Below are 15187 nucleotides of genomic sequence, written 5' to 3' on the forward strand. Positions count from 1 at the left end.
CTGAGTCACCCAGGCTGCCTGGCTTCTAGTTCAGTGGTCTTTCTACCCTTATTTTGCCATTCCGTTGTCCTACTTGGTTCAGCGGAGGCCAAGGTGTTGGGTGTTGGAAGGCACAGCAGACATAGAGGGGATTATTGACTCCAATGTCCAGCTTACTCGGCTCTCCCCTCTCCAGATCTGGACAAATTTGCGGCAGAAGATATCATTGATCCCATTGCAAAGGCCAAGATGGTGGCTTTGAAAGGCATCAAGAAGGTGATGGCTCAGGGCAGCATTGGAGTGGCACCTGGTATGAACAGGTAAGACTTGGGAGGTGGGGGGTGATCAGCTCTTTTCCTTTCCTAGTCCTTCCCCTCTCCTTCCTTGTCCCCCTCCCTACTTGTCCTACCTCTCTGCCTTTCAACTTTCTCCATGACCTACACATCCCCTTTGTTGTGGCGGACTCTAGGCAGCAAGTGTCCCTGCTAGCCCAGAGGCTCTCAGGGGGTCCCGGCAGTGATCTGCAGAACCATGTGGCAGCTGGAAGTGGCCAGGTAAGTGATCAGGTGGGATTAGGAACGTGTGTCCTCTCCAGTCAGGCCACGCTTAGGGCCTGCTATGGAACAATGACCCTTCAGCAAGTTTCTCTCACCACAGGAGCGGAGTGCTGGTGACCCCTCCCAGCCTCGTCCCAACCCGCCCACCTTTGCCCAGGGAGTGATCAGTGAGTATAGGGATGGGGAGGAGTGTGCAAGGGAGTGGCTGGGGGCAGATGGTTGAGGAAGAGGGATTCCGAGCTCCCTTTGGCAGGTCCCGACACCCTGTTTCTTTTCTCAGATGAGGCTGACCAGCGGCAGTATGAGGAATGGCTGTTTCATACCCAACAGCTCCTACAGATGCAGCTGAAGGTGCTAGAGGAGCAGATTGGTGTGCACCGCAAGTCTCGGAAGGCTCTGTGCGCCAAGCAGCGCACTGCCAAAAAGGCTGGCCGTGAGTTCCCGGAGGCTGATGCCGAGAAGCTCAAGCTGGTGACGGAGCAGCAGAGCAAGATCCAGAAACAGCTGGATCAGGTACGGAAAGCAGACTTCAGCCTGGCAACCAGGAGCCCAACAAGAGGGAGGGCACGGTTGGGCTGGCTCCAGGCTGACTTCCCAATTCTCCTGTGCTAGGTCCGGAAGCAGCAGAAGGAGCACACCAATCTCATGGCAGAGTATCGGAATAAGCAGCAGCAGCAGCAGCAGCAGCAACAACAGCAGCAGCAGCAACACTCAGCTGTGCTGGCCCTTAGCCCTTCCCAGAGTCCCCGGCTACTCACCAAGCTCCCTGGTCAGCTGCTCCCGGGCCATGGGCTGCAGCCACCACAGGGGCCTCCAGGTGGGCAAGCTACAGGTCTTCGCCTGCCCCCAGGAGGCATGACACTCCCTGGACAGCCTGGTGGCCCTTTCCTCAACACCTCCCTGGCCCAACAGCAGCAACAGCAACACTCTGGTGGAGCTGGGGCCTTGGGGGGCCCCTCAGGGGGCTTTTTCCCAGGCAACCTGGCTCTTCGAGGCCTAGGACCCGATTCAAGACTTTTACAGGAAAGGCAGCTGCAGCTCCAGCAGCAGCGCATGCAACTAGCCCAGAAACTGCAACAGCAGCAGCAACAGCACCTCTTAGGACAGGTGGCAGTCCAGCAGCAACAGCAGCAGAGCCTGGGTGTACAGGCAAACCAGGCTCTGGGTCCCAAACCCCAGGGGCTTCTGCCTCCCAGCAGCCGTCAGGGCCTCTTGGTCCAACAGCTGTCCCCACAACCACCCCAGGGGCCCCAGGGCATGCTGGGCCCTGCCCAGGTAGCAGTGTTGCAGCAACAGCAGCAGCAGCAACACCCTGGAGCCTTGGGCCCCCAGGGTCCTCACAGACAGGTGCTTCTGACCCAGTCCCGGGTGCTGAGTTCCCCCCAGCTGGCACAGCAGGGTCAGGGCCTCATGGGACACCGGCTGGTCACAGCCCAGCAGCAGCAGCAGCAGCAACAGCAGCAACAGCACCAACAGCACCAACAGCAGGGATCCATGGCAGGCCTTTCCCATCTGCAGCAGGGCCTGATGCCACACGGCGGGCAGCCCAAACTCAGCACTCAGCCCATGGCCGCCTTGCAGCAGCAGCAGCTCCAGCAGCAGCAGCAGCAGCAGCAGCAGCAGCTCCAACAGCAACAGCAGCAGCAGCAGCAACTCCAACAGCAACAGCAGCAGCAGCAGCAACTCCAACAGCAGCAGCAACTGCAACAGCAGCAATTACAGCAGCAGCAGCAGTTTCAGCAGCAGCAGCAGCAACTACAGCAACAGCAGCAGCAGCAATTTCAGCAGCAGCAGCAACAGCAGCAGCAGCAGCAGCAACAGCAGCAACAGCAGATGGGCCTCTTGAACCAGAGTCGAACTTTACTGTCTCCACAGCAGCAGCAGCCGCAGCAGCCACAGCAGCAGGTGCCCCTTGGCCCCGGCATGCCCGCCAAGCCCTCACAACACTTTTCTAGCCCTGGAGCCCTGGGTACCACTGTCCTGCTGACAGGCAAGGAGCAGAGCATGGTAGAGACAGCTCTTCCTCCAGAGGCCACGGAGGGGCCATCCACACATCAGGGGGCACCGCTAGCCCTAGGGACTGTTCCTGAGTCGGCAGCCACTGAACCTGGGGAGGTGAAGCCCTCACTCTCCGGGGACTCACAGCTCCTGCTTGTCCAGCCGCAGACCCAGCCACAACCCAGCTCTGCGCAGCTGCAGCCACCTCTGAGGCTCCCGGGGCCACAGCAGCAGCAAGTTAACTTGCTCCACACAGCCACTGTGGGAAGCCATGGGCAAGCAGGCAGCGGCTCATCCTCGGAGGCCTCACCCATGCCCCACCTGCTGGCCCAATCCTCTGTTCCTTTAGGGGAGCAGCCTGGGACCATGACCCAGAACCTTCTGGGCTCCCAACAGCCCCTTGGACTAGAGCGGCCGGTGCAGAATAATGCCGGGCCGCAGCCTGCCAAAGCAGGATCTGTCCCCCAGTCTGGACCGGGCCTGCCTGGGCCTGGAGTCATGCCGACAGTGAGTCAGCTTCGAGCGCAGCTCCAAGGAGTCCTGGCCAAAAACCCCCAGTTGCGGCACTTGAGCCCGCAGCAGCAGCAGCAGCTACAGGCACTCCTCATGCAGCGGCAACTGCAGCAGAGTCAGGCAGTGCGCCAGGCCCCACCCTACCAGGAACCCGGAGCCCAGCCCTCTCCCCTCCAGGGCCTCCTGGGCCGCCAGCCCCAACTTGGGGGCTTCCCTGGATCCCAAACAGGCCCCCTCCAGGAGCTAGGGGTGGGGCTTCGACCTCAGGGCCCACCCCGGCTCCCCGCCCCACAAGGAGCCTTAGCCACAGGACCGGTCCTCGGCCCTGTCCATCCCACTCCTCCACCATCCAGCCCCCAAGAGCCAAAGAGACCTTCCTCACAGCCCCCCGGAGCCAGCCCCCTGGTCCCATCCCAGCTCCCTTCTGAGGCCCAGCTCCCTCCCACCCAGCCAGGGACCCCAAAACCCCAGGGGCCATCCTTGGAGCTGCCTCCTGGGAGGGTCTCACCTGCTGCTGCCCAGCTTGCGGATACGTTCTTCGGCAAGGGGCTGGGACCTTGGGACCCTCCAGACAGCCTAGTAGAAGCCCAGAAGCCAGAGCAGAGCAGTCTGGTACCTGGGCATCTGGAGCAGGTGAATGGGCAGGCAGTGCCCGAGCCACCCCATCTCAGCATCAAGCAGGAGCCTCGGGAAGAGCCATGTGCCCTGGGAGCCCAGGCGGTGAAGAGGGAGGCCAACGGGGAGCCAATAGGGGCACCAGGTACCAGCAACCACCTCCTGCTGGCAGGCCCCCGTTCAGAGGCTGGGCATCTGCTCTTGCAGAAGCTTCTACGGGCAAAGAATGTGCAACTCAGCACTGGGCGGGGGCCCGAGGGGCTGCGAGCTGAGATCAACGGGCACATTGACAGCAAGCTGGCTGGGCTGGAGCAGAAACTACAGGGTACCCCCAGCAACAAGGAGGTGAGTGCTCTAGATAGATTGAGCAGATAGAGTGGGTACTGCAACCCGGGGCAGCGTGAGCAGGTCTGGTTCACCCAGGAGAGGTGAGGGCTCTGAGGAAGACAGTAGCCTTCACTGTGGGTTTATCCGGCTTAGGATACAGCAGCAAGGAAGCCTGTGACACCGAAGCCCAAGCGGGTACAGAAGGCAAGCGACAGGTTGGTGAGCTCCCGAAAGAAGCTGCGGAAGGAGGACGGGGTCAGGGCCAGCGAGGCCTTGCTGAAACAGCTGAAACAGGTGACCCCCAGGAGCCAGCCCCCTGGTCCCATCCCAGGATAGGGGGCACCCTGGCCCCCAGCTGTGCAGTGGCAGAGATGTACACGCTGCAGGTGTCCAACCTTGTCGTCTTGCCCCTCCTAGGAGCTGTCCCTGCTGCCCCTAACGGAGCCTACCATCACCGCCAATTTTAGCCTCTTTGCTCCCTTCGGCAGTGGCTGCCCAGTCAACGGGCAGTGCCAGCTGAGGGGGGCCTTTGGAAGTGGGGCACTGCCCACTGGCCCTGACTACTATTCCCAGCTGCTTACCAAGGTCAGAAAAACGGCAATACCTTTGGGGGATGACAAGGTTCTTGGGGAGGTGGAGGTGGGAGTGAGAAAAGAGGAAATCGCTGATGTCGTGCGGGGCCAGGAGATTACGTCATTCTCCCTCTGCCATCTTGCACACAACACCCCACCCCACCCCCAGAATAACCTGAGTAACCCGCCGACACCACCCTCGTCGCTGCCCCCCACCCCACCCCCATCGGTGCAGCAGAAGATGGTGAATGGCGTCACTCCATCCGAAGAGCTGGGGGAGCACCCCAAGGATGCTGCCTCTGCCCGGGATACTGAAGGGACGCTGAGGGGTAAGTCAGGAGCAGAGTGGGCCTCTCCTTCTCCGGTGGGACTTGGTGGCCGGGGCAGTGTGCCCTCTCGTAGGGTTTGAGACAGGAATGATTGCACGTTGTCCTGTGTGTGCGCGTGACCATGTACCTGAAATAAGGAAGGGCCTTCTCAGTGCTGATTTGTTGGAAATAAGGAGTCCAGAGCACACGCAACCGAGGAGGCGGTTGGCAGGAAGAGTGTTGATGAGGCCTTTGTCTATGAGTTGCAGCCTTGCTTTAGTGGGTATAGAACTAAAATCTAGATTTGAATTCTCCAATTCCTATATTCATTTAGCTGTTAGCACGGCTAAGTAACATGAACGACTTGTGTGGGCCCCGATTTCCTTACTGTAAATAGGTCTTATAATATTCCTCTGCTGGAGTTGTTAAAGGCTGATAAACAAAGCCCAGTGCCTGGCATATAGGAAAGGCTCGATAAATACAGCTCACCTGCCCGAGACTGGTATGTAGGTGGGTGGGCAGGCAGCAGTCATGAGAGCTAAGTTAGATCTTACACTAGTTAGGCCTGAAATATGGGGGAGAAGGCCCCATCAGCTCTGGCCACCAGCCTGACTTTTCTTCTCCCTTCCTACCCTTCAGATGCTTCAGAGGTGAAGAGTCTAGACCTGCTGGCCGCCTTGCCTACACCCCCTCACAATCAGACTGAGGATGTCAGGTGGGGGTGGCTGCAAATGGGGATAAAGAATGGGATGGGGGGCAGGGTGCCTCACTTTTTCTTTTGGCCAATGGCAGATTTCAGATAAGGCTATGACATCTACTAATTTCTAGATTCGGGAGAGGGAGTCCGAAGGGCTGTACCAACAAATGTCTCTTTTTGGCCCCTAGGATGGAAAGTGACGAGGACAGCGATTCTCCTGATAGCATTGTGCCAGCTTCGTCCCCCGAAAGCATCCTAGGGGAGGAGGCACCTCGTTTCCCTCAGCTGGGCTCAGGCCGGTGGGAGCAGGAAGACCGGGCTCTCTCCCCTGTTATCCCCATAATTCCTCGGGCCAGTATCCCAGGTAGAGGCTGCTCTGAGCAGGAGCCTGGTGTGGCTGGGTTGTCAGGGCCCAGGGGAGAGAGGCAGCTGGAGCCTACACAGGTCCCTCTCTCGTTCAGTCTTCCCAGATACCAAACCTTATGGGGCCCTGGACCTGGAGACCTCTGGAAAGCTGCCTGCCACAACTTGGGAAAAGGGCAAAGGAAGTGAGGTGTCGGTCATGCTGACGGTCTCTGCTGCTGCGGCCAAGGTGTGTCCTGGGGGTACCTTGGAGGCCAAAGGGACCCTGGTCAGAAGGCAGTCCCTGGAGCTTGTGTGGATAAATTCAGTCGCTCAGAACTGTGTACTAGGGCCTACTGTGCGTGAACGCCTGGGCTGGAGGCTGCAGGATTAGGGTAGATAAGGCAGGAGGGGTCGCCGCCCTCAAGGGGCTCACAGTCAAGTGATAGACCCAAGTCCGCAAATAAGGAGAGTGCACATAATGGGACATGCTGCAAGACAGCGTGTCCCCAGTCACGTTTGGTGGAACTCTGTTATTTTTTTAATGTTGACAGGGTTTTGTGGTCAGAAAATTGGAAACCCCAGTTGAAACCACAAAACAAGTTTCTTTAGTACAAGACTCCTCAGATCCTGTAAATTGCTAATGTGTATCATGAGTCTCCGAGTTGTGAATATAATGTGTGTCCGTCTGAAACTTGGTGGGCATGGGTCCCTTCTTGGGGAGCGCCCACTAATGACCACAGCAGTCCGGGAGAGGTGCTGTGAAAGAAATGTGTGAAAGGGCAGGACTGAGTGGCCGCTTGGGGAGTGCGGTTCTGGGTGTTCTTGTCCCCACCACACTGGTGGCAGCGCCCGCTCCACACTGCCGACATGGTCCTCCCGTCCCCTTCCCTGCCCTGGCAGAACCTGAATGGTGTGATGGTGGCAGTGGCAGAGCTGCTAAGCATGAAGATCCCCAACTCCTATGAGGTGCTGTTCCCAGAGAGCCCTGCCCGGGCAGGCATTGAGCCTAAGAAGGGGGAAGCTGAGGGCCCTGGTGAGTTTGGCAGGAAATCTCCTTGGGACCTGCAGGGAGTGATTCTGGTGGGAGGTTCTGACCCCTTCCTTCCTGCAGGAGGGAAAGAAAAGGGTCTGGGAGGCAAGAGCCCGGAAGCTGGCCCTGATTGGCTGAAACAGTTTGATGCAGTGTTGCCTGGCTATACCCTCAAGAGCCAGCTAGACATCCTGAGCCTCCTGAAACAGGTGGGTCTGGGGGAGAAAAGAGGGTGGGTGTCGCTAGGGCAAGAAGGCAGAGGGCTTCTGGGAGAGTGGAATGTGGATGAGAGGAGGGAGGCGGGCTAGTGGAGCGAGGAGCTGGCACTAACGATACCGGGCACATGCCCTCCCTTAGGAGAGCCCTGCCCCAGAGCCCCCCACCCAACACAGCTACACCTACAACGTCTCCAATCTGGATGTGCGACAGCTCTCGGCCCCACCTCCTGAGGAACCCTCCCCGCCCCCGTCCCCCTTGGCACCCTCTCCTGCCAGCCCCCCTGCTGAGCCCCTGGTTGAACTCCCGGCTGAACCCTCAGCTGAGCCACCAGTCCCATCGCCTCTGCCACTGGCCTCGTCCCCTGAGTCAGCCCGACCCAAGCCCCGAGCCCGGCCCCCTGAAGAAGGTGAAGATTCCCGGCCCCCTCGCCTCAAGAAGTGGAAAGGGGTGCGCTGGAAGCGGCTGCGGCTGCTGCTGACCATCCAGAAGGGCAGTGGGCGGCAGGAGGACGAGCGGGAAGTGGCGGAGTTTATGGAACAGCTCGGCACAGCCCTGCGACCCGACAAGGTGCCTCGTGATATGCGGCGCTGCTGCTTCTGTCATGAGGAGGGTGACGGGGCCACTGATGGGCCAGCGCGCCTGCTGAACCTGGACCTGGACCTGTGGGTGCACCTCAACTGTGCCCTGTGGTCCACAGAGGTGTACGAGACCCAGGGTGGGGCGCTGATGAACGTTGAGGTCGCCCTGCACCGAGGGCTGCTCACCAAGTGCTCCCTGTGCCAGCGCACCGGCGCCACCAGCAGCTGCAATCGAATGCGTTGCCCCAACGTCTACCATTTTGCCTGCGCCATCCGCGCCAAGTGCATGTTCTTCAAGGACAAGACCATGCTGTGTCCAATGCATAAGATCAAGGGGCCCTGTGAACAGGAGCTGAGCTCTTTTGCTGTCTTCCGGCGGGTCTACATTGAGCGGGATGAGGTGAAGCAAATCGCCAGCATCATCCAGCGGGGAGAGCGGCTACACATGTTCCGCGTGGGGGGCCTTGTGTTCCACGCCATCGGACAGCTGCTCCCTCATCAGATGGCTGACTTCCACAGTGCCACTGCCCTCTATCCCGTTGGCTATGAGGCCACGCGCATCTATTGGAGCCTCCGCACCAACAACCGCCGCTGCTGCTACCGCTGCTCCATCGGCGAGAACAACGGAAGGCCAGAGTTCGTCATCAAAGTCATGGAGCAGGGCCTGGAGGACCTGGTCTTCACGGATGCCTCCCCCCAGGGTGAGCACTGGGCCCTCAAAATGCTAATGTGTTAGTGGAAGGGATCCACAGGGTCCTTGTGAGGGATCTTCTTCCCCTGGCTTCGGGCAGGTGGGGGTTCTTTTAAAGATCCCCAGAGAAAGCATTTCAGCTTCTGTTAGTCACCCTAAATTCCCTTGTGATTGAAGATACTTTGCTTGTCTACTTCACGTATTTTAGCTCCTTTTCCTATCCTCAGTGGAACTAAAGAATACGATTCTGAGACCGCGTCAGCTGGATCACTCACCCTATTCCTAACCATGAGTTCCTTACGGTTGCTTTTCCCCCATTAAAATTCTTTTGCCCTGAGTTTTAGCGTTAAGGATAGAAATAAGTGAGCAAGGACTGTGTGCCACAAACTAAAGTAAGTGATTGACATAGGTTGTTTTGTCCGTGGCAGCCCTGTGAGGTAAGTACTCTTGTTTTGCCCAGTGTACACGTATAGAAAAAGAGCCTTCGAGAGATTGGAGTATTGGCATAAAGGCCCATGGCTGATACTAGAACCTGAACCCACATCTTCCCAACTCCAAAGCATGCCTGTTGCGGCTCTTGGTCAGGCACTGAGGCCTGTGATGGGTCTCCTGGGCCCTGGGGTCACCCGTCTCCTTGTTAGAGGGCTCTCTGCTGCCCCTACAGGGTACGAAGCCTTCTGGCATATTGAGGGAAAAGGGGACTGGGAGGCCAGCTCGGGGCCTTGAAGAACCACACAGCCTCGTGGCGGGAGGTAGGCAGGCTCCAGAAAACAACCATGGCTCTGGCTCAGGGTCAGGCTGAGGTCAGGCAACAGAAGTTGCCTCTGAGGGCTACTCTCTTTCCTTGCTCCTTAGCTGTGTGGAACCGCATCATCGAGCCTGTGGCCGCCATGAGAAAAGAGGCCGACATGCTGCGGCTCTTCCCCGAGTACCTGAAGGGCGAGGAGCTCTTCGGGCTGACGGTGCACGCCGTGCTGCGCATAGCTGAATCAGTAAGGAGGGTGCTGGGGGCCACGTGGGCACCGGGAACTCTGGTTCCTGCCCCTGAAACTCTCAGGCTAAGGCAAGCACAACCTGTGTCCACAGCTGCCTGGAGTGGAGAGCTGTCAAAACTATTTATTCCGCTACGGACGCCACCCCCTGATGGAGCTGCCACTCATGATCAATCCCACTGGTTGTGCCCGATCAGAGCCTAAAATCCTCACACACTACAAACGGTGAGCTTGTGGGATGGGGGCCGTGGGATCCGGGAGTGGGGGTTGGTAGGAGCCCTCCGGCCGATTATGAAGGTCTAGGGGTTCACCCTAGGCCTCCTGATTAGAGGGGATGCAGGTGTCACTTAGGTTATCCCTTTCCTCTTCCTCCACCCTGCTCAGGTGTCCTGGGTTGACCTTGGGTCTGAGGCAGACTCATCTTGGGCCCCCTGGGAATGGCTGCTGGGGAGGTTCTGGGTAGACAGTGGTGAAATTTTATGAAGTTGATAAGGGAGCCAGTCACCTCCTTCCTCTCTTATTTTGCTTCCAGGGGGCCTGTGATTCTCCCAAACCTGAGACGCCCCATAAAGGCTAGGGTCACCTTCCCTTCCCCAGGCTGAGTTGGTGTCAAAAATAATTAGAAATATAATAGAAAAATAATAAAACCTTACGTTTGTATAGCACTTTATACTTTTTTTTTCAAAGCGTTTTCACATCCATTATCTCATTTGATCCTCACAACAACCTTATGAGGTAGGTAGGGCAGGTGGTATGACCCCCATTTTACAGCTGAGAAAACTGCAACCCAGAAAGGTTAAGTGACTAGACAAAGGTCACACAGCTGGGACCAGAACTTTACCTCTCAACTCGTGGTGCACTGCTCTTTCTGTGTGCCACAGTAGCCTGACTTTGGTCCCTGGGTAGAGGGAGGCACAATCCTTATAGCAGGGTTTTCTCGAAGGCCTCTTGTTGCCTCTTGGGCTGTCGTGGAGCGTCAGGCTCTACTACCCCAGTCATTCCTAGTCCTTGATGCTCTACAACAGTGGTTTTCAAACTGTGTGTGTTTCAGAAAGTCCTGGAACACATAAACTGAATAAGCAGAACTTGGCCCTCCCCGTGCAGAACTCCCCCTTCCCCAAATTGGATTCAACCGGAGGCATCCTCTTAACATCTACTTCATGTATTGGAATGCCAGTAACATTTTATTAAAGAAAAAAAAGATCTCTACTAAATAAAAAAGAATCAAAAACGTTTGAAAACCACTGCTCTGGGACGGGCAGGATTTTGGCTGGTGCCCTAGGGTGGTGAAAAGGCATCGTGCCAGGCAGCAGTCATTCCCCTGCACTGAGCCCAACGTTATATGTCAGAGAAGGGGACAGTCTGAAGAAAGGAAAGGATACCACCTTTCGGCTATGAATTCAGAGCCACTTTTAATTCAAATCCAGCCCAGTGTGGTAGACACGGCCCCCAATTTCAGGGCTTCTGGTATGTGCAGGAGGTAGAAATCAGATGTTTGAGCAAATCATGAGCTTAAATGCCAGGCCTGGGCTGCTTGGGGAAGACCCCCCAGAAGAGTGTGGCCTTGTGTAATGCTCGGTAGGAGGGTGGTATAAGGCAGGGAGATGGGAGAGTGGGCTCAGTGTACGGGAATTGGTGCCCCCTCATCTCCCATCCTGGCTCTCTGTGCCACTCAGGGTGTTGGAAGGGTCCCCACAATCAGTGGCTGTCTCATCAAAGCCAAGACCCACATGCCTCCACTCCCATTTCCAAGATAGCACATGCCCCTAACTGGCATGTTGCACATCCCAGGGAGGAGGCGGGTGGTGTGTGCCTGGTCTGAGGGAGAGCTGTCTTGTCATGGCCTGTGTCACCTCCCAGGCCTCACACCCTGAACAGCACCAGCATGTCCAAGGCATATCAGAGCACCTTCACAGGCGAGACCAACACCCCATACAGTAAGCAGTTTGTGCACTCCAAGTCATCACAGTACCGGCGCCTGCGCACTGAGTGGAAGAACAACGTGTACCTGGCTCGCTCCCGTATCCAGGGCCTGGGGCTCTATGCCGCCAAGGACCTAGAAAAGCACACAATGGTCATCGAATATATTGGCACCATCATTCGCAATGAGGTGGCCAACCGGCGGGAGAAAATCTATGAGGAGCAGGTAAAGGCTGGCAGAGGGGCTGTCTTGGCTCGTGGTCCGTGCTCCTTCGAGGACCAAGGGGCAGAATGGGATCAGGGGAGCAGGTGGAAAGCTGTGGGAGGGGAGGGGAGAGATGGGATAAAGGCAGAATAAGAAATGAAGACAAGCCCATGGCCCGAGTCCGCTACGGGATCCCCCCCACCAGCACTGCTGCCATGCCCTGATACCCTTCCCACTTCTGCTACTTCTTCCCTTCTAGAATCGCGGCATCTACATGTTCCGAATAAACAACGAACATGTAATTGATGCTACGTTGACCGGAGGCCCTGCCAGGTGAGAGAGGAATGAGAAAGGAGGAATTCAGGGGTCGCTGGGGGTGACGTTCGGGGTGGGCCAAGAAGGAACCAAAACCATCCCGACTCAGTTGCCTGGCATCCTCAATTCTGGCCCGCTGCTTAGGTACATTAACCATTCCTGTGCCCCTAACTGTGTGGCGGAAGTTGTGACATTTGACAAGGAGGATAAAATCATCATCATCTCCAGCCGGCGAATCCCCAAAGGAGAGGAGGTGAGAAAGTGTCCTATGTGGGTGACAAAGCAGCCCCCTCTTTGCTATTCCCCAGAGCCAAGTTCCAAGGCCACTGCCGTCAGAGGAGATCTCTGGCCTCCCCCCACTCCCTCTGTGGGGCTGGCATCGATTCTACCCTCTTCTCTTTCCAGCTGACCTATGACTATCAGTTTGACTTTGAGGACGATCAGCACAAGATTCCCTGCCACTGTGGAGCCTGGAACTGTCGGAAATGGATGAACTAAGAAGCTTAGAGGCTACCAGGCAGGGGAGTCCCCCCACCCCCAACCTCTTCCCTGAAAGGGATGAGGGGGAAGAGAGGTAGCAGCCAGAGCCAGGACCCAGGGCTGGGGCTGCCGGCTGACCGGAGCCCCTGGAGCAGGAGGCTGGGGCAGAGGGCCCTAGGCCAAGCCCACCCTGGGCACCAGGGACAACCCTCTTCCCCGCCACCGGCCCCCAGGCTGGCATATCTGCCCCCAGCTCCAGGAGGGGCCAGACAGAAGCAGCCATTGGGCATCTCAGGTTTGAGGGGGATATGGGCCGGGAACTACCCAGAAGCAACTGGGAGGCAGCAGGGAGGGGGGAGGAGGATGTGTGGCCGGGCCTCACAAGCCCTGCTGCTCCCACCGACCTCTCCGGCCCAACTCAAGGCTGCAAAGAGACTTGACTAAGCTTGACAATCCCAAAGGCCGGGTCCCACACCTGGCCCTGCCTGCCGGGTCCTGCCCCCACCCTCACTCCCATCCCTTCCCTCTCAATCTGTCTCTGTCTCCCTCTTTTCCTCTGTGTTTCTGTCTCTCTATGGGTTGTGTTTCCTTGTTTCCACTCTGACAAATGCAACATGAACGGGAAAGAGGCGCCCAGCTGCCCAGGAGGGCAAGCCAGGCAAGCCGGGCAAGGAGACCCCGCACCCACACCTACCTCATTTAAGTGTTGGATTTTTTGCTGTTTTGAAATGTGAGACCCTCTCCAAGCCCCCTACTGCCCCGACCCTCTCTTCCGCCTCACTGCCCTCTTCTGAGTGGGTGGAAGGGGGGTAGGAAGAGGAAGAAAAACAACAACAAAAAATCCATCTTTGTTTTTAATTATGGGCATGGGATGGTGGTTGAGGCTAATGATGATGAAGATTGGGGATAACTGGCCCCTAGTTGCTCTAGAACTTCCTTCTCCATCTGGACATGGGGGCAGGAGGGGTGTGCTAAACCTAGGACCAGGATATCTCCCTCCTGTTTTCCCAACCCCATCATGAGCCCATTTGCCCTCCAGCCCCTGGATGGGGTGGGTGGGTGGTAGGGTGAGGGCTATCCCTGAGTGGCATGCCCATACCCAGTGAGGCAGGGTGTGGCCCGGAGCTCCCACTTTCCCTCAGTCACCAAACTGCTGCTGGTCTGGTGGGAAGGGGTGGTGATGTGGGGGTGGGGAGCTTAGTGTCAGCGCGGGGAGGGTGGGGGGTATTTATCTATTTATACATGGGATTGTACATAGTCTTGTGGGGAATGGGGGAGCCGGCTGGAGGTGAGAACCCTCCCCTCTCCCCCCACCCCCGGGGAGAGCAAATGTAAAACTACTAATTTTTGTGCTTTATATATTCTATATAAATATATCTATTTTCTTTTTACAAAACCAGTTTATAAATGGTAGGGGGGTGTGGGGCGGACACATGGAGCTCCCCTTGTGGGGGGGCCCCCTCCATTACCCAACCTACCGCCCTTTTCCTCACCCCCTCCTCCCCACCCCCTGGCTATGACTGCTGTAAGGTGGGGGTATAGAGGCTGGGCAATTCTCACCCCCGTTGTATAGTTGGACTATGTTATAACGCACAAAAGTGAGCTGGCCCCAGGGGGAGCCAGAGGGTGATGGGTTCCCTGCCTCCCTTTCCTTCCCCTTTCTGCCCAAGCTTGTGCTGCAGTTGAACCTCTTCCTGGGGGGGTAGGGGTAGGTCGGGGGTGGGTGAGGCCCCAGACCCCTCTCTAGTAGGGAGTGTGGGGATGAAGATGAAGCTTATATGCAGTTCTCTCCTAGGGGCTGTGGGCAAAGGGCATTTTGTAATTAATATTTTCAAGAATCAAATGTCTGGAGTGTAGGGGTGGGCTTGGTGGCGGTGGATGGGCGGGCCTGCTGGAGGGGGAGCAAGGTCGCTGTTGTGATTTTAGGTTTTTTGTTTTGTTTTGTTTTTGAATTTGGGGGGTTGCGGATTGATGGGGGTAGGGAGATTTTTTTTTTTAAGCTGCTTCCTCAACTGTTTCAAGCTGCAAATGTTTAAGAGAATAACACCCCCCCACCCCCACAGAAACCGCTGTCATTAAATCAGACAGTGGGAGACTGGGCTGCTGCCCCCAAAGCCATTGGATATTCCTTTTCCAAGAGCAAAAGGTCTAGGCTACAGGGAGGGGGAGATTGGCTCCTGTGAGCCAGGCTCTGGTTGGGGCTTGGGCCCTGGGATTGGGAAAAGGGGATGGGGCAGACTTTGTAAGCATATGCTAGGTATCCGATAGTCCTGTAGAATTTAGTGAAGAAACCTTATACAGTTTTTAATTTTTATATAAACTAACTCAGACCCAAGCTACAAGGTTGGAATTTTGGTTGTTGGTTTTTTTTTTTTTTTTTTTAAAGTACCCCGCCTGTATAATTGCATCTGAATTCCCTCCTCCTCCCCGCCCGCCCCCCTCCCCCCGTGTTTGTATTTTGGGTTGGTTTACACTTGCACATATTCAATTTTCAGTTTTTCCCTTTTACAGTCTTCTCCCCTCACCTCCAGGACCCTCCCCCCTTTTTAAAAAATAAATCGCTGACAAGTGTGAATCCCGTGAAGACTTTATTTTGTGTTGTGTGTATCCTGTACAGCAAGGTTGGTCCTTCGTAACAACGGATGAAATGATTCCCTTTTTTAAAGCGCCCTCTCTCCCTCCACCCCCAGCGCCCTGTCCTTGGCATGTTTTGTATCGGCGATCATTCTGAACTGTACATAATTTATGTTGCAAGAGGCAAAGGGCAAGTTTTGGATTTTGCTTCTTCCAAGTTTGTTTTTAAACGACAAATAAAAAAAGAACATTTTAAATACAAGCGGCTCCGT

At 56.4% G+C, this 15187-nt stretch overlaps 1 protein-coding gene across 9 annotated transcripts in view; it reads left to right on the forward strand.

Annotated features, from left to right (window-relative positions):
- KMT2D (lysine methyltransferase 2D) overlaps positions 1-15177 on the forward strand; it is a 39898-nt gene extending 24721 nt beyond the window's left edge. For 4 of the 9 annotated variants that reach the window (XM_077870199.1, XM_077870202.1, XM_077870201.1 and 1 more), the window contains exons 36-56: positions 176-299; positions 449-533; positions 637-703; positions 817-1049; positions 1149-4007; positions 4143-4283; positions 4407-4574; positions 4731-4890; positions 5509-5584; positions 5755-5930; positions 6028-6158; positions 6812-6944; positions 7023-7150; positions 7299-8439; positions 9285-9421; positions 9516-9646; positions 10109-10156; positions 11282-11567; positions 11806-11879; positions 12006-12114; positions 12267-15177. In XM_077870199.1, coding sequence (XP_077726325.1) covers positions 176-299; positions 449-533; positions 637-703; positions 817-1049; positions 1149-4007; positions 4143-4283; positions 4407-4574; positions 4731-4890; positions 5509-5584; positions 5755-5930; positions 6028-6158; positions 6812-6944; positions 7023-7150; positions 7299-8439; positions 9285-9421; positions 9516-9646; positions 10109-10156; positions 11282-11567; positions 11806-11879; positions 12006-12114; positions 12267-12359 — 6500 coding nt within the window. In that variant the 3' untranslated portion in view covers positions 12360-15177. Of the gene's footprint in view, positions 1-175; positions 300-448; positions 534-636; positions 704-816; positions 1050-1148; positions 4008-4142; positions 4284-4406; positions 4575-4730; positions 4891-5508; positions 5585-5754; positions 5931-6027; positions 6159-6811; positions 6945-7022; positions 7151-7298; positions 8440-9284; positions 9422-9515; positions 9647-9953; positions 10087-10108; positions 10157-11281; positions 11568-11805; positions 11880-12005; positions 12115-12266 lie in introns of those variants that run through there. The other 5 variants (XM_077870203.1, XM_077870204.1, XM_077870205.1 and 2 more) reach the window with 4 other exon arrangements.
- Positions 15178-15187: the final 10 nt, after the last annotated feature.

This window comes from Canis aureus, chromosome 25, assembly GCF_053574225.1.
Source record: "Canis aureus isolate CA01 chromosome 25, VMU_Caureus_v.1.0, whole genome shotgun sequence".
Lineage (NCBI taxonomy): Eukaryota > Metazoa > Chordata > Mammalia > Carnivora > Canidae > Canis > Canis aureus.